We start from the raw sequence: 18,912 nt of genomic DNA on the forward strand, positions 1-18,912 counted from the left end.
CTATTAAAAGAAAAGTTAGGAGAAACTTATCAATACGTTTGTTAAGCCACAGATATTCGAAAAAAAAAGGATATATAATTGATAAAAACTATATATTTCTATGATAACTCCATTGAATAGAAAATTAGTTACGTATACATAAAAGTTACGTATATATATATATATATATATATATATATATATATTTTACTTGATAACAAATTACAATTATTTGCCTTTGAAAATTTATATCATATATCGCATCCACCATATCGTCCAGATTATATATCAGGGCCTATTATATAGTCCTTTCAATAAGACAGCCAATGCACATCATAGATGACGTCAAAAATACTGCTAAATGCAGTTTCCTTCTCATTTTACCATTACCAGTTAAAAAGAGAGAGAATGTTCTCTGATGCGTCGGAAGATATAACCGAATCAGTTTTTAAATTTCGATTTCTATTGGTTCTGGTCAACCCTGTTATCAAATGTCTACAAAATTCTTCAAAAAATTAGGGGCAATAATCAGATGTTACAAATCGGCAAACGTTATAAACCAAACTTCTAAGATAATGCTTCAACATAGGGACGTGCTGACGTCATAAATATTGACGACGTGCGTTAGCTGCTTCACTATGCACTATATGTATTTTATGCAGTGAAATGTTCTCATAAAAAAAAATTCTTTGAAAGTGAACTGTTTAAACAACATTATTACACACATATTTTTAATATCACATTTACATTTATATATTTTGAAAGATTTATTTGCATTACATTTTATTTAAAATATTTTCAATTGTTAGTTGGAATTTTCCGCAATTTTTGGAAAAGCATATGAATCCTCACTGAAAAATTTCCTTCTTTGTGCCCTTTAATAAGATATGAAGTGCTGGTTAGTTGGACTATGAGTTATCAAGCGACAAAAGAAGCAATGTCTAGTGAATATCACAAGAGAGGTGGAATATTCAAAGGTTTTGTAAAAAGTTGCCATTAACTCGTATTTAGACGTCAAGTAATTATATATAACACTAGAATGCATTAAGTATTGTCCTGCCCAAACATTTTACATCCCAAAATGTTTTTTATATAGATTGCAATCGTTTAAATAATTTAGATTAAAATATATTTAACAACTCATTAAAATAGCCGACACCATCATACGTACAATTACTCCAACCTGTTCTATCAAATGTGTGTGAGTATATCTGCGTACTATAAACTTAAAATTGTTATATAAAAACTTAAAACTGTTTTCCTGGGTCCAAGCTACAAATTGACATTATTTGCTCTTATGAATTATTAATAGTTACAGCAAACTGCAATCGAGCAGTAAATTATATACGTTTGAATTAAATGGGTAGGTCTGAAGGAATATGTGACTATAAATCATTTTCGAATCCACATGAACATACACAAAAATCATCAAAATCGGTCCAATCGTTTAAGATGAGTTCAGCTACATTAACACGGACAGAGTGTATATTTATATATAAATATAATTTCAAATAAGACGGTACAAAAATTATATATACCTTGTTGTATATTCTTTGTCCAGTTGCAAATCGTCCAAGATAGTTGATGGAGGCGGATTAGCTGGTAAAGGCGGTGGAATCTCAATTTCCTCATAAATCGGATCGTTGTTCACTTTGATGCTCTCATAATGATGATCGTCGTTCTCCGATACCTCCACGTTCTCCGCTTCAGCCAGTAACTCATAGAATTTCGTCCTGTTCGACAATTCCTCCTCAGTCACTGAACTGCGGTTGCTGTGATCCGTGTAGCACTCCGAACTTTGGTCCATCAACTCGTACTGAGCGGAGGAATGTTCCGACGCCACATCCTCCTCGACGCTTCGCTCGTTCCGCAGCATCGAGAGGGAATCTTCGATGGAAAGGGGAAATGTTCCTTGCTCAAGCAGGTGATCGAAGAGGGTGTTTGAGTTAGGCGGTGCGATGGGACTTGGGAACTTAAGGTCACGTGGTCTCCTAGGCATGTCTGACTTGCCACAGACATGAGGGACTAAGTTTTGACGTACAGCCTCGACAGGATTGCGAAGAATCTCTTTTATAAGCTCAGAAGAAGAAGAAGAAGAAGAAGAATTGGTTGTTAATGATGACTGTTCCTCGGCTTGTTTCCCATTAGTTCCGTCTAGTTTAGAATCGTTTTTCGTCAAGCTTCCTTCATTAATTTTATTATGAACCCCAGTGCTTCCGATGTTTATGGTTGACTTCGAATCCTTGATCTCTGGCACGACACTCTCGTTCTCTTCAGGTTGAGATATAAAAGTACCGGTAATATAGATTCTGCTACTATTTTTATTACTATTAACAAGAACAGGTTCATCATTAACAACCACAGAAGACTGATAAAGAGGAACATTATCGTTAACGTTTACTGTAGAGTAACAGTCGTCGCCATTAATCAATATCGATGTTTTTCTTTGGGGATTGTCAATAATGGAGATCGTTTGATAGTTGCTTGTCTGCGAGAAATCCGGAAATTCGTTCTTGATTTGGATCTTGTGCATGGTGGGGGGCGAACTGATTTGTACAACCGTTTTATTGGGAGTCTCGTTAAGAGGGGATTGAACTTTCACCGTCTGAATCAGAGAAGGTGGTTTTACAATATTGATCAACTGTTGTTTGTTGCTGCTACGTTTTCTAGGTGGCGCACAAGGAGGTGTTTGATTTAAAGGCTCCGAATCGTCGCTAAAATTGGAAGAAGACCCCGCTGATTCCACGCTTTCGTTGCTCGATACTGATATTTTATGAGCGACGGTCACAACATTATTCTCCTCTGCCTCAATATCATCTTTAATTTCGATATCATCAACCGGCTCAGTTTTGTTAATTATAATTTCATTCTCTAGAGTTTCGACTGCATTGGTCTGGAATTCCAGTGATTCCGGTGGTTGGGTAGTTGGTGGTGGAGGTGGTGGTGGCGACGTTGGTCTAGGTTTACTGGTACTTAGTTTCCTGGTTCTTGTGGTTATACCGTCCAGTTTCTCTAGATCTTCGTTGGAGAAAATGATTCGGGCGTCTCCTCGTCTCTTGGTTCTTAACGCCATGCTATCAAAGAAGTCGACATTTTTAACTTTGGCGTTTCGTCGATCACTATTGCTTCGGTGGACCTTCACCGTTTTCTTTACAGTTTTAGAGGATGCTAAAAGAAAATTATTGACATAAATAAAGACAAACAGTGGTGATTTAATTACCTGATTTATCGTTAACTGATGCTTCTTTAACGGTTGGCATTTCCTCCAATGCATCCTCAAACACATCGTCATCTTCTTCTTGTGGTATTTCGTCAGATAATGGAACTTCATACAATTCCTCTTGGTTATCATCTTCTTCGTCATTTTCGACGAGATCTTCTCCTTCTTGACGATCTTCATCTTCACTTGTATCACTTTTACCTGAAAAAAAATCAGGACGTTAAAGACATTATTAATATTGGACACGAACTATATTACCTGCATCAACAAACTGAACTTTCTTCCTTGGTGTTAATGGAAGCGGAACAGGGATATAAAATCGTGTTCCAGTTTTCTTTGGACTAGTTGGACTGGCTATTTCCTCGGCATCAGAATACGGTGATAAATCACCGTTATAACTTGATCCTCGTTTCTTTAAGATGGACTTAAAACGTCCATTGGTTAACGTATTGTAACCACTATCACTCTCTTTACTGGTGGCGGTATATTTAATGGATTCCTGAAAAAAATATTGAACATATATTTAAGTGGAATAGTGTAAAAACGATATTCTTACGCTAGACTTCTGATTCTTCTCCCTAATGGTCGATAAGGTAGTGGTGACTGGAGGTGATTTAGTGGATGATCTCGACGATTTCGATGTATTAACATCTTCATATTCGGGTTGATCTAATTTCGGTCGAACTCGAATTCTTTGACCGCCTACTAGAGCTACGGATTTCGAGTTTTTGAGGTTATTCGATTTGGCATCGCTGGACATCAAGTCGTAGGGATTTATGTTACATTCTAATATAGAGCGTCTACCAAACGTCGAATTGTATGACGGATCTAGCTTCAAACCTACGAGTTTAATGTGATCGTTATTTTAAAGCTCGCTCGACATATAAACCGACTCACCTCGCGATCTACTCAAACTTTGAGGTTTTTTATGAGGTTCTTGGCTTCGGGAAGGCGAGGGGGCCAGGTCTCGGAAGGGTGAGACAGTCACGGTGGTTTCGGGCACGGACAGCCTCGATCTTCTCATCAGATCGTAGGGATCTGGAGTGGGAAGAATGGAGGGTCTGCTGGATGATGTTACGCGGACTGTACCTGCCCGCATAGGTACTACGGTACTTGCTTGTGTCGTTGGATAACATCGTACCTAAAAAATTAAGAAGACAATTGCTTAAAAGTAATAAATCAAGAAAATAGAGTATATCACAGAAAAAAGCAATTTTAATGATTACGTGTCATTGTCATCAATATATAATAATCACAGAGAAATTGGAGGTTTATCTTTATTTTGGATAAATGTCTCACGACGTCAAATATCCAAATGTCACTACTTTGAACTTTTTACTTGTTTTAATCGCTATTTGATTTGGTTCATTTCGCCTCTATATTGCTATAATATCCACAATACATAATGATCTTTCAGATAAGATATTAAAAATAATAAATTGGGCCATATACTTCTGGATAAAAATAAGTAAATAGAATTTTAATAGGGAAAGATTTAAAATTTGCTTTCAATATAGAAAACAAAAAGACAGAACTTGATAAACAGACTAATAGATCCTATTAAATCGATGACAACAAATAAATATGAAAAAGAGGAAAGAGGCAAGAAAAAAATTTGAATTCTATTTGCCATGTCTATCAGGTACAGCAATTGGCTGGCAAATTTTATCAAAGGACCCATAAAATGTTAGCAAAATATCTGCCTTGCAGGTGCCTATAATAGAGATCTAAAATAACCTATCAAATTATATGAATGGGCGATTTTAACCCCATCTAGATATTGGACGTAACAAAATGTTCTCCAGAGCATATTGAGTTTTCTCCATACTACTTTATGTGTATAATAATACATAATAATATGTCATTAATTTTCAGATATAAGAACATTAAATGTGTTTTCTGTTATTTTCTCACTCTTTTTTAAAAGCTTTGTCAATTTACTTAGCAGTATTGATATTCCACATTGGAAAATCAACACTTGCTTCTTGTTCCTTGCCTCATGACACTAATGTTTGGATTTTATGGAAGGGAAATAGCTATTTTTATTCCAAGGCTCAGTTGAAATATTTTTATTACTAACTATAGCGATCTATCATGATGTTATGGTCCGACTGGAACTTTCAATTCTTTTTCGCTGATTCTTTCAGTTAATCTGGATTTTAAAAAAAATTTAAATTTATAAGTACTTTCCTATTAAAATGACCATTACTAAAATTCTGTCATCTGAACTGAGAAAAAATATTGTGTATGTTACTTTACCAAATCTTAAAAGTTCGAAGTTGCTCAAAGTAATAAGTTAGATCGTTATATTAGCGGCACAGTTTCATTAAAACGTATTATTCTAAGACGATAAATTAATTATTATAATAATATAAATTGAAAACTTACCGTTCCAAATTTTGACTCAACTGGAGATATCGGTAACCGAGTACCTTTACATTTCTTGCAGGTATGGGGAGTCTTCTTGGAGCTCGATCTCCTACTGTCAGTTAAATAATCGGGACATTGGCACAGAACCAGTGCCGGCGTCAGGAGTAGACCTCCAGAGGCACGTACACTCCCGTACAACCAAGGATCTGCGTAGCGCATTGAACGTGATAGGGCACCAGTGCTGCCAATACATCTATCAGAGATGTCACCACCGTGCCGGCTACTGCTTTCACGCTAAAACAGAACAGTGTCACTCTTAGCACAATAACTCACAAACTTATGAGTGGAATATCATGAAATTTTAAGATAATTTGTTGAAGGTTAGTACTAATGAGGTTGCATTCACCATATCGTCTACATATATCTCCAAAACGATAAAAAGGAAGTTTTTAATCCTACGCTTTGGTGTGCAAATTTGCGGGACAAATTTAGATATATTTTATATTTCTAATTTTAACAAAAAGTTACGAAACACTTAAGAAAAATAATTTGTTTTTAATTAATATAAAAGCAACACAAAAGAGTTCCAAGCTGTGAAGCTTCTAATAGAATACATTCTATAGAAAGGACTGCAGTTCTAACTTAGAAATGGTTTCGAAGGAAAGTAGCAGGACCTAATAATTACAAACTCAAAGGTGGGGAAGTATTGTTTAGCCAAGGTGCTATACTATTACATTATGATCAATGTATGTTATTGGATTATATAGAACTATATTATATATTTATATAAAGGTTTTATATATATTATATATAAAGGTATAACATATTCATGGAACCTTTATTCTGTATCACCCTTGAAGGGAATTATGTTGAATAAAAAAAACTAATTTTGCCAAAAAAATTGGTTTTACTATGGTAGGCCGGGGACTTTTCATTTGACCTGCTATCTTCCCAAATTCGTTTGAAACACACTTCAAAATTAGGAAGATCAAAGTCATGCAGCTCTACACCAAAAAGACTAATAGTTCTTGATTGTTACAGTTTTATATTATTTACATATATCTTTATTATTCTGATATTGCTGTTATATTAAGTTGCCTAAATGTTATTTAACGATGCCAGTAATTTTAGTCCTTCAGAAAAGGACCTGCTACAACAATATAAAGCATAGAGAGTCGTAAAATTAAAATTATACAAATTAAAATAATTTTAATTATTAGCACAACGCTACGAATTCATTCCAACATCTAATATAAATACTAAAATTGAGACTTACCCTTAAATTGTACGAGGAGTACGCGGCATCCGATGATGACGAAGGAAACCGGTGCATTTCATGGCTAACCAAAGCAGCCATAGAAACAAAAAAAATCCGTTAACATTTCCAGACCCTGAAACAAGAAACGCTAATTATATGAGCTGCTCATCGCATCAACAATCGGCTTCATTAAGAATCCCAGGACGGCCGATCGTATTTTCGATCTACGCGAGACCCAGCGCCTGATATTTTCAATTTGAATATAAACGCCGACTCCAACAATCAGATATGTGGATGGAGCATATGAAATGGCAAGAACTGCGCTATTTGCGACTCATGAATATTAAAGCCGTGCCCATATGGCATTATCAGCGCTCATAAATAGGTAGGATGGCGGAATTCTTAATCGATATTTCCATTTTTGATTGGCTCTATTAATATTGCCATGATGCAAGATGATAAATAAAGTTTTAATTGATGTACATTGAGTGGATTTGCCTTTCGTATAATATGTGCATTCAAAATTGATTCTACTGAATATTAGTAACAATATGTTATATGAAATTATATTTTCAAATTACCATTTATATGACAGTTTTGTTGATTCCACTGTACAAAAGAACTGCCGAGGCTACCTTATTTTTATATAACCGGTCAATTGAAAAGTCCCGGGTCTGGCATATAGATGGCGCTACTATAAATAAATCCATATGATTTTTAGTTAGCCCTAACCCTCAAAAGATGGCTGTATAAATTTGACAGCTGTCGGATAATTAGTTTGTGAATTTTAGTATTTTGAGTGAAGCAACTTTTATTATTGTAAAAAAGATGGAAAAAAAAGGAATTTGACGTGTTGATAAAATATTGCTTTTTAAAGGAAAAAATATAGTTGAAGCAAAAACTTGGCTTGATGCCGAGTTTCCGGATAATGCCCCAGGAAAATCAACCATCAAGGATTGGTATGCTAAGTTTAAACGTGGTGAAATGAGCACCGAGGACGGTAACCGTAGCGGACGCCCGATTTTGGATGACCGTAAATTGAAACTGAGTGAAATAGCAGACACTCTAAAGATATTAACTGAATGTGTACATCATATCATTGACGAATATTTGGGTATGAGAAAGTTCCGTGCATAATGGGTGCCGCGCGAGCTCACTTTTGACCGAAAACAACGACGAGTTGATGATTCGAAGCAGTATTTGAAGATGATCAAGCGTAATAAACCCGAGTTTTTGCATCGATATCTGACAATGGATGAAACATGTCTGTATCATTTCATTCTAAAGTCCAATCGACAGTCGTCCGAGTGGACTGCACCCGATGAAACCGTTCCAAAGCGTGGGAAAACGCAATAGTCGTCTGGCAAGGTTATGGGGGTCTGTATTTTGGGATTCGCATGGAATAATTTTCATTGACTACCTTGAAAAAGGAAGGACCACCAACAGCAACTATTACATAGCATTTGAAAGACGAAATCGCCGAAAAACGGCCGCAATTTAAGAAAAAGAAAGTGTTGTTTCACCAAGACCAGACAGTGCACCGTGTCACAAGTCAATGAAAACGATGATGAACGGCAAAAATCCATGAATTGGGCTTCGAATTGCTTTCTCGTCAACCGTATTTTCCAGATTTAGCCCCCAACGACTATTTTCTGTTTCCAGATCCCAAAATAATGCTCGTTGGGAGAAAATTTTGTCTAATGAAGCAAAGGACAAATCGTACTACAAAAATGGTATCGAAAAGTTGGAGGCCTATAATCAGTGTATCACCCTTGAAGGGAATTATGTTGAATAAAAAAAATTTAATTTTGCCAAAAAAATGCGTTTTACTATAAACTACTAAAAACTAGTAGTTGGAATAGTAGAACTATTTGTGTCTATTATCGACTGCACATTCGGCTACAAGTTGCCTTTGATTTACTAAGTTGCATTATTTTAATGTGAAAACTCTCATAAAGTTTCTGACCTTTCACTAAATACGGTTAAGTAACTGAGTGGTTTTACTGGCTTTAGTGGTCATATACAATGAACTAAAAGCTTCTGCTCAAATTCTAGTTTCTTAGACTAATTAATACACTAGTTTGTTCACAACAACTTTAATCCATATTTGATGGTCTTTCAAACTGAACTGTGATACTTGTGCCTAAAAAAATCACGTGACAGGAGTGTTCCATATGTTTCCATAATCTAATAATTTATAGCTGGGAAACTTTGAGTACTTTTAATTTACCTATAGTGGCGGAAGAGCATGAGCTGCGATACTTTTGCTTAAATTTCACTAAACTATATCAAGAAATATTGCGAGGAACTGCGAAACGATTTATAATTGTCTTATAAACTCTTCGGAACCCTATCACTTACACAAGTTAAGGTTTTATTAAAAATGAGGGCTTCTGAATTTTAATTTACTGAATTATATGTTAAGTTTACACTGTTAAATACTTTATTGTATTAAATTGTACAAATCGATTGTTCATACCGAGTAACTTGTGGTGTAAACTGTTTCGTTATTGCAGTACCATTAATGTATATAAAAGTTTAGATTACTTCTATGTGAAATTAAAAATGCCCTATTAAAAGTACACAATTTTATATTTTGAAACTAGAAATTCAAATAAAAATTTGAATGGTCTGAGTGAAAAGACACTCTATACAATGTTCACCATATCGCAGGTTTTGTATATAGTTGTTTAAAGTTAGCGTCGCACTGGGGAACAGTAACCTCCTCAACAGTTACTCAAAAGCACCAAAGCATTAATTTAACATGATATGATATACTGCTAATAAATCTATAGCCTACATTCAACGGCTGCAAAAGAAAACTTTGTTTGTAATAGTAGCTGCTTCATATTCAGGGCTTCAGCCCGATATCCCTTTAGGCGAATGTAATTCAAAGTATCGGATTCGAAAGCTTTGCCAATTAGTAAAATATGTATGATGGTAGTGAAGTGAATAGATTCAAACATTCATTACTATCCGACAAATATAGACTTCAGATTACGATATAGATTAAGACATTTTATACAGAAAACATTTCAAATGTAACCAGATGCTGGACTGATTTTCTACATCTCATATATCCCTCTATCATGTTGTTATCATAAGATAGGATATTGTCCACTGGGCAAATTGTTGAACAACTATTAGAGCAATAGAATATTAGCGATGGTTAAAGACGATCTTGACGATATAGTTTCCCAAAATCAACCAGCCACTGGACAACATGGAAATAATTTCAATTTCCCTAGATTATTTGGTGTCAGACTTTAAACCCATGCATTAGAAATACATATATCCAGACTTAGGATGCATATAGATAATAAGTAATCGATCTAACCGATTACCCACATCACCAAAAGTACTGGATATAAATGGATAATATTTATTTCGGTAAACATGACTAATTTCCTAAAACATATATTTTCTGATTTTACGGTTACGTCTATATACATTCTATACAAATATTGAGGTTCTGAGAAAGCCTGTGTTAATCAGCAATAACACAAACATAAATCATTATAAAATATCCAGAGATGCGATATTTTCTCACGAATATCACATCTATTACATAACAACATATATATATAATATAAGAATATAATATAACATATATAAGAATATAATATAACATATATAAGAATATAAAACAACAGGTCAGGGACCCATTAACCACCTTAAAATATATTTGAAAAAAAATCAATGGGATATACCGCAACTTGATTAACTACTAAATTATGAGAAAGAAGTGCCTATTCATTTGGAATTATTTTCACACTACACTCTGTATCTACATATTAAATGTAATTAAACTATAACAATAGCTATTTTATAAAGAACTACTTAAAAAAAACAATATAATAACATATATTTGACAATTACATGTATATACAATATATTTTTCAATTGCTACGAAACTAATGCCAATTTACATTGGTGGAAATATACCATAATAAAAGTCCATAGGTAATATATTTCCATTATTTTCTTTCTAAAAAAAACATAATGATCTTTATCTAATCTATTTGATATGTCAATTAAAATAATAAGATAATATCCATTTTGAGTTAATATTATAATTGACTTTATGGCATATCTATTCATGCCAGAGCCACTTACTTTATAATAAAATTATAAATATGCTTATGAGAAAGCCTGTGTTAATCAGCAATAACATAGACATCAATCATTATAAAATATCCAGAGATGTGATATTCTCTCATGAATATCACATCTATAACATAACAACATATATATAATATAAGAATATAATATAACATATATAAGAATATAAAACAACAGGTCAGGGACCCATTAACCACCTTAAAGTATATTTGAAAAAAAATCAATGAGATATGCCGTAACTTGATTAACTACTAAATTATGAGAAAGAAGTGCCTATTCATTTGGAATTATTTTCACACTACACTCTGTATCTATATATTAAATATAATTGAACCATAACAATAGCTATTTTATAAACAACTACTTTCAAAAAAAAAATATAATAACATATATTTGATAATTAAATGTATATACAATATATTTTTCAATGCCAAGGAAACTAATGCCAATTAACATTGGTGGAAATATACCATAATAAAAGTCCATAGGTAATATATTTCCATTATTTTCTTTCTAAAAAAAGCATAATCATCTTTATCTAATCTATTTGATATGTCAATTAAAATAATAAGATAATATCCATTTTGAGTTAATATTATAATTGACTTTATGGCATATCTATTCATGCCAGAGCCACTTACTTTATAATAAAATTATGCAAATATCTACCTGGCGGAAATTGTCTTTGGGATTTTCAGGTAATTGTCAGAAATAAATGCGACGAAGAGAAAGAGAAAATTATTCTTAATTAACGCTTATCATTTAATTATCAAAAGTAAACGGACCATTTTTATATTGCTTTTATTAGAGTGCTGTATCTGCTTCCTAGTTATCGATTTACTTTAAGCACTTGAGATTATTATAATTATATGAATTGAAATAAGTGTAGAAGCTACTTAGATACTACTGTCTATAGAAATTCTTTTTTTTTCTATATTTTTAAAGTCTCCTTTTATCAACTAGTGGTTTATCTGGACTGGACCTACAATTTAAGGTGGGCGCCGAACCACGGTCCTTGGCATTAAGCCTACCGACCGTCCTTGTCAGATTTAGCACCAGCCGGATTCGAACCCGCGACTATCGCAACAGTAGGTGTGCCTGTACTACTACTCCGATCAAGCCGGCCTATAGAAATTCTGAAGCATGTACTAGTCTATGACTATAATACTGTCTAGGTACACACTAGGTACTAGAATAGACGGTATAATATGAACTTAATAACTCATTACCGTATAAATAAGTAAATGTTATTAATATTTAGTATATCTGAGGTATTAATATTATTTTGCCATATTCTGCTATTATTTTTGTTCAAGATTAACATTAAAGTATTGTTTATAATTCGTCAATAATAAGTCGATAGTCAAATCACGTGTCTTCGTTTTTATTTTTTAATAAGAAATTCTTTTTTGGCATATTCAATATACTTAAAATATATTGGAATGTTTAAAGCATTTGAAGGCCAATTTCGAACAAACAATTCGTATTTATTTGCTTATAGTCCTATATATTATAGTCTCATTTATAGTTTTGATGTAAAAAATAGTTAGAATAATACTCTAACCATTCAATAATTCGATTAGTCATCACTACAGTCAAATACAAAAATATATATGTAGAAAGTTCTATAATTATATATAAAAACGACCACAATTTATGTTGTTATCGTCGGTAAGCCATTTGCCAAGTTATTAAATTTCAGTGATCTGGCATCTAGTGTATGAATTTTTTCGTTGATACTCTTAAGTGATTTTCACAATATTAATACAACGCACGTCAAAAATACAAACAAAATGGTTAAACCACGTGAAGGATAAGAATTTTTACCAAAAAAACACGAAAACTTCTACAAAATTAAGAACATTTTTCATAAGAATCTTAAGCACCTCAATCCAAAAGAACACATGCCATATAAAATCACCACACAACTAAAGAGTTTCAACAACAACAAACTGATCAAAAACCGTACTTCCCTGATAGATAGATAGATTTTCGTATTCCTTTTACAGAAATTAAAATTATCATCTTTCAAACTATTTTTCAGGCATAATTAATTTAATATTATATTGCTTGTATAAAAAATAAACGCGAATACTTTTAATCCCTTTGTCTTTGCCTTGGACACATAATAACAGATTGAAACGATATTTCTTTTAACAAATTTCCTATATATTATAATAAAAACGAGCATGCTATAAAATCGCAATTAGGCTTTCTGTATCATTAACAGTAAATCCTTTCAAGTTTACCCTTTGTAATTGGAGCATAAAGGAAAAAAATCGTTCTTTTGTGTTATAATATCGTTCTATTTTATACAGTATTAAAACTTTATGAGCAGTATATAAAAGAGAAATTCGATATTCAGCATAGGCATTAAAAGCTACCATCATGTACGAAATCAGAAAAGATAAACCGTTTTACTATAGTCTAAGGCTTCTGAAGATGTTAAGGTTTTACCCTCAAAGTTACGATGGTGACTACAAGAAGCGGTTTTTCGTCTCGTTTGTGATATGGAATATTATTTTCGGCGTTCCATGGATTACACTTATATCACTTCACTTGGCAGTAAATCTTATTAGTAAGTGGTATTGGAAAGAGAAGGGAAAATTATTTTTTATATTTTAAGAATAAATACTATAATAAGTACTACATTTTTGACAATGATATAATATATTTATTATCTCGTGATCATTAGGATTGCTTCGAAAAAAAAAACCGAACTAAAATTTTCTCAATTCGTGGGATTAAATATTACGTAAACAAACTTGAATTGATAAAAAATTAAGGAATCAATATTTGTTGAAAAGCAAAACAAGAGTTAATGATAACATTTAGATTACAGAAAAATTATTTACTTTTCTCAAGACACATTAGATAAACATCTATATTTTTTTGTTACAAGAGTTGAAATAATTCCCATCATATTGCTACAAGAAATATTGCAATTTTCTTTAATGAAAATTGTCATATTACGCATTTATCATTATTATTATCTTATATATGGGTTACAAATACCGTGATTTTTCAATAATTGGTTCATTCAGGTTATTGACAGAAAAAATCACCAGTCTTTGATTATGTCTTTCTCTATGGAAGTTTTTAATTATTAACTCAGTCCGTTTACAAAAAAAATACTCATTAAGTTTTGATTAAATTTAAAACAGTTAAATTTATATAGTGGCTTTAAATAAGTTTAAGGACTATTTTGTTTCCAGAGCGCCAAATTTACAGCTATTTATAACTACAATTTCCATATTATAAAATTTTTCATGCTAAAATTTTTTATCTTCAGATTTTTGTCTGAGATTCATGTCATTTTGCTTTTTATTTTCTGTGGCATTTTCACTGATTATGAGTGTTATGTTAATTCTTAATTTTGTAGAAGTTCTCGAAGTTCGTTGGCAAAACTTCTTCATAATATTAAATTAGTTATGTGTTAAAAATAGCTGGAATTTTTATTTCATAGCCTCAAAATATACGAATCACTTTAAAAAAGATGATAATTTTACTTTCTGTAAAAGGAATAGGAAAACGTCACACAGTGCTCTAACAGGGAAATACGGTGCTTTATTAGTTTCACTTTAGGCATTTTCACTGAGTTATGCCATATGTGATATATATATATATATATATATATATATATATATATATATATATATATATATACTTCGTTTCTGTCTGTCTTCGTTTTTATTTATAAATAACAAATTCTTTTTTAGTTTATCCAATATATTTAGAACATATTGTAATGTTTAAAGCATTTGAAGGCCAGTTTTGAACAATTCGTATTTATTTGTTTATACTTCTATAGATTATAGTCTCATTTATAGTTTGGATGTAGAAGATAGTTAGAATAATATTCTAACCATTCAAAAATTATTTACTTTTTTCAATACACATGAGATAAACATCTATATTTCTTTGTTACAAGAGTTGAAATAATTCCCATCATATTGTTACAAGAAATATTGCAATTTTCTTTAATGAAAATTGTCATATAACGCATTTATCATTATCATTATCTTATATATGGGTTACAAATACGGTGATTTTTCAATAATTGGTTCATTCAGGTTATTGACAGAAAAATTCACCAGCCTTTGATTATGTCTTTCTCTAAGGAAGTTTTTAATTATTAACTCAGTTCGTTTACAAAAAAAAATACTCATTAAGTTTTGATTAAATTTAAAACAGTTAAAGTTATATGGTGGCTTTAAATAATTTTAAGGACTATTTTGTTTACAGAGCGCCAAATTTACAGCTATTTATAATTACAATTTTCATATTATAAAATTTTTCATGCTAAAATTTTTTATTTTCAGATTTTTGTCTGAGATTCATGTCATTTTGCTTTTTATTTTCTGTGGCATTTTCACTGATTATGAGTGTTATGTTAATTCTTAATTTTGTAGAAGTTTTCGAGGTTCGTTGGCAAAACTTCTTCATAATATTAAATTAGTTATGTGTTAAAAATAGCTGGAATTTTTATTTCATAGCCTCAAAATATACGAATCACTTTAAAAAAGATGATAATTTTACTTTCTGTAAAAGGAATAGGAAAACGTCACACAGTGCTCTAACAGGGAAATACGGTGCTTTATTAGTTTCACTTTAGGCATTTTCACTGAGTTATGTCATATGTGATATATATATATATATATATATAAATATATATATATATATATATATATATATATATATATATATATATATATATATATATATATATTGTTTGATTCCAGAAAAAGCTGAAGTTGATTTAACAGAAGATATTGGAGATATTTTTGGAGATGTGGGAGCCATGTTATGCTGCATCTTCATGTCTGTTCATTTTGAAAAATGGTCTCTGATGTTTCAAAAGTTATCGGATTTCAAAAATTTTGGAAAACCACCTCAATATGAGAAAGCACAGCGCACAGGAAACCTTATATCGAAAGTAACCTTTCTTTACGGTAAGCATACTAATTTCAGCTGTAACCAAACGTTGTATTTTTCACTCATCATTAATTCCAGGGGTATTAGGAATTACCGCGTACGTTGGTATATCCTTACTAGACTCGAAGCGATGTCACCGTATGAATGCAGAAAAAAATTTACACGAAGTTTGCGGAACTCTGAGTCCAGCATGGTGGCCGAACGGTGACCAGATCGGTTTTTGGGCTCATACTTTCTTATTAACAATGCAAATCGTATCAGGAATGATTTATCTCACCTCCTCGTTTGTGTTAAAGTACGCTATTGTATTTTACTATTAAGACATTCGAACTTTCAAGGAGTATAACAACGCTGGTCTAGCCACAACTATTAAATTTACTGCTTTTAGAAACTATTATTGTTTCAAGTCATTACACTGTCGATTTTGAGACGCAGACTACTTATTTCAAAATAACGCGGTTCTAACAAAATGGTGTTACTTATCTCTAAAAGTTTCAGCTCTTGTATATGCTCAAATATATTACATGTAGACATATACTTTTATTATATCTTTAATGAATTATCAGGTCAATTGAAAAGTCCCCGGCCTGACACATAGGTGGCGCTACTAGAATTAAATCCATATGTTTTTTTAATCAACACTAACCCTCAAAAGATATGTGTATAAATTTGACAAATGTGAGATCATGAGTTTCTGAAAGTGTGAAAGTGAAAAAAATGGATATAAAGGAATTTAGCGTATTGATAAAATATTGCTTTCTGAAGATGCCGAGTTTCCAGATACTGCCCCAGGGAAATTAACCATCAAGGATTGGTATTTTAAGTTTAGATGTGGTGTAATGGGCACCGAAGACGGTGAACGTAGTGGACGCCCAAGAGCGGTTGTTACCGACGAAAACATAAAAAAAATCCACAAAATGATTTTGAATGGCCGTAAATTGCAATTGAATGAAACAGCAGACACTCTAGAGATATTTAACGAACTGAACGCGTACATCATATCATTCACGAATATTTGGGTATGAGGAAGCTCTGTGCAAAGTGAGTATCGCGCGAGCTCACTTTTGATCAAAAACAACGACGAGTTGATAATTCGGAGCAGTGTTTGAAGATGATCAAGCGTAATAAACCCGAGTTTTTGCGTCGATATGTGACAATGGCTGAAACGTGGCTCCATAATTTCACTCCGATGTCCAATCAATACGCAACAGTCGACTGGCAAGGTTATGGCGTCTGTATTTTGGGATGCGCATAGAATAATTTTCATTGACTACCTTAAAAAGGAAGGACCGTCAACAGCGACTATTACGTAGCGTTATTGGGCCGTTTTAAAGACGAAATCGCCGGAAAAGGGCGGCATTTGAAGAAAAAGAAAGTGCTGCTTCACCAAGGCAACGCACCGTGTCAAAAATCCATGAATTGGGCTTCGAATTGCTTCCTCATCCGCCGTATTCTCCAGATCTGCCCCCAGCGAGTATTTTATGTTCTCAGATTTTAGGAAAATGCTCGCTGGGAAGAAATTTTCGTCCAATGAAGAGGAAGAGGCGATCGCCGAAACTGAGGCCTATTTTGAAGCAAAGGACAAATCGTACTACAAGAATGGTATCGAAAAGTTGGAGGGTCGCTATACTCATTGATTGAAGGCAATTATGTTGAATAAAAAAATTATTTTGCCAAAAATATGTGTTTTACTATGGTAGGCCGGGGACTTTTCAATTGATCTGTTGTTCAGTTTTTATAATTATTTAATCTATATTTTTAAGTACAATTCCTCTAGAAGGTTATGGTTTAATTATATCCATGATACATCATTTAAAAGAGCAAATAATCGAAATACTGGAAATTGAGAATGAAAACGAACAAGAGAGGAGAATCAAGAAGATGATATCTTACCACCAGTATATCATTCAGTATGTTTCTATAGTCATTAATGTCTCTTATGATATGTTGGCTCTTTTAGACTGTCTGAGGATTTAAACGCTATTTGCAAAGTGACAATCGGACATGTTTACTTGATTGCCGCTCTTGTCATTGGATGTTTGGGTAATCAGTTATTACATGTAAGGCACATATATTTGCAATTAAGCTCTTTGAGCAATTGTCTTTTTTACTATTCAGCAATCTACACCTAAAGCGCTGGCTTTTATAATCGCTTATTCGGTTGCTATGTTTTACAGCTGTCATGCAGGTCAAAATATTTCTGATGAAGTTGGTCTCGATTATCACATTTCGATAATTCAACTATTAACAAAATCAATTTTCAGTCGATGAGTATTGGCGATGCCGTCTATAACAGCAATTGGTACGAAGCAAAACCAAAAATAAGAAAATACCTTGTGCTTATGATATTCAGGAGTCAGAAACCGATCAAAGTTGACGCTCTACCGTTGGGAACTGCTGATTATCCTTTTTATTTGATGGTAAATGTTGGCTATTAATTTTTATAATGTTTAATAAAGCCAAGTTTGATTACAGATGTTGAAAACGTCATATACTTATTTAACTCTATTAAATGAAACAGTATAACTAAAATGTAAAACTGCTGTTGCCTATTCTACTAGATGCTTTGGAAATAAATACGTTATTTTATCCAGAATTGTATCAAATGCACAAAAATAACAAAATTGCACAAACTTGTTTAATAGAAACCCCGATAGGCTTTTCTAATCTACGTTCTGAACATATCGAACCAGATAATGAAGAGTAGAATGTTGCTCAATAATCAGTCATTAAACGACGAAGTCGATGCAGGTCTTAGTACGAATTATATGATATTCTGGTGATATGCAGTGTAATATGCATTTGGATCTGAAATTGAGCTCGCTGAAAATATATTAGATCAAGATAAACACCAAAAAGATGTGTCTCCGAAATATTAAGATGATTTTGGAGAGGTTTGGAGCCTCTTAATAACATCTTAAAAGCACATATACTTGTTTTCAAAAATAAATGACAATTACTTTCCTGTTATCTAATTTTTCTAAACATAATGTTGACACATAATGCCGCACTAGGTTTCACATCTATG

The 18,912-nt window shown here is 32.6% G+C and overlaps 2 protein-coding genes across 6 annotated transcripts in view; one reads left to right on the forward strand and one right to left on the reverse strand.

Annotated features, from left to right (window-relative positions):
- The window catches only part of RhoGEF64C (Rho guanine nucleotide exchange factor at 64C), a 204,129-nt gene that overhangs the window by 11,809 nt on the left and 173,408 nt on the right, over positions 1 to 18,912 (reverse strand). For all 5 annotated transcript variants that reach the window (XM_076407465.1, XM_076407466.1, XM_076407468.1 and 2 more), the window contains 7 exons: positions 6,846 to 6,960; positions 5,588 to 5,863; positions 4,097 to 4,340; positions 3,756 to 4,039; positions 3,458 to 3,698; positions 3,200 to 3,400; positions 1,518 to 3,147 (listed from right to left, as the gene is read on the reverse strand). In XM_076407465.1, coding sequence (XP_076263580.1) covers positions 1,518 to 3,147; positions 3,200 to 3,400; positions 3,458 to 3,698; positions 3,756 to 4,039; positions 4,097 to 4,340; positions 5,588 to 5,863; positions 6,846 to 6,926 — 2,957 coding nt within the window. In that variant the 5' untranslated portion in view covers positions 6,927 to 6,960. The remainder of the gene's footprint in view (positions 1 to 1,517; positions 3,148 to 3,199; positions 3,401 to 3,457; positions 3,699 to 3,755; positions 4,040 to 4,096; positions 4,341 to 5,587; positions 5,864 to 6,845; positions 6,961 to 18,912) is intronic.
- Positions 13,338 to 18,854, forward strand: LOC143199012 (odorant receptor 85f). The gene is made up of 8 exons (XM_076408725.1): positions 13,338 to 13,527; positions 15,692 to 15,901; positions 15,963 to 16,179; positions 17,648 to 17,794; positions 17,845 to 17,944; positions 18,003 to 18,092; positions 18,149 to 18,304; positions 18,360 to 18,854. The coding sequence occupies exons 1-8, from the start codon at positions 13,338 to 13,340 to the stop codon at positions 18,408 to 18,410; spliced, it is 1,161 nt and encodes a 386-aa protein (XP_076264840.1). The 3' UTR covers positions 18,411 to 18,854.

The sequence above is a fragment of the Rhynchophorus ferrugineus genome, unplaced genomic scaffold, assembly GCF_030347505.1.
Source record: "Rhynchophorus ferrugineus isolate W39M unplaced genomic scaffold, kcgeb_rfMv2 rfM6, whole genome shotgun sequence".
In the NCBI taxonomy this organism is placed as follows: Eukaryota; Metazoa; Arthropoda; class Insecta; order Coleoptera; family Curculionidae; genus Rhynchophorus; species Rhynchophorus ferrugineus.

What these genes read in the sequence shown, in the direction of transcription:
- LOC143199012 (XM_076408725.1), top strand. Translation starts at nt 13,338, where the DNA reads ATGTACGAAATCAGAAAAGATAAACCGTTTTACTATAGTCTAAGGCTT. An exon ending in CTTGGCAGTAAATCTTATTA is followed by an intron (nt 13,528 to 15,691) that starts GTAAGTGGTATT and finishes GTTTGATTCCAG; the next exon opens with AAAAAGCTGAAGTTGATTTA. An exon ending in ACCTCCTCGTTTGTGTTAAA is followed by an intron (nt 16,180 to 17,647) that starts GTACGCTATTGT and finishes TATATTTTTAAG; the next exon opens with TACAATTCCTCTAGAAGGTT.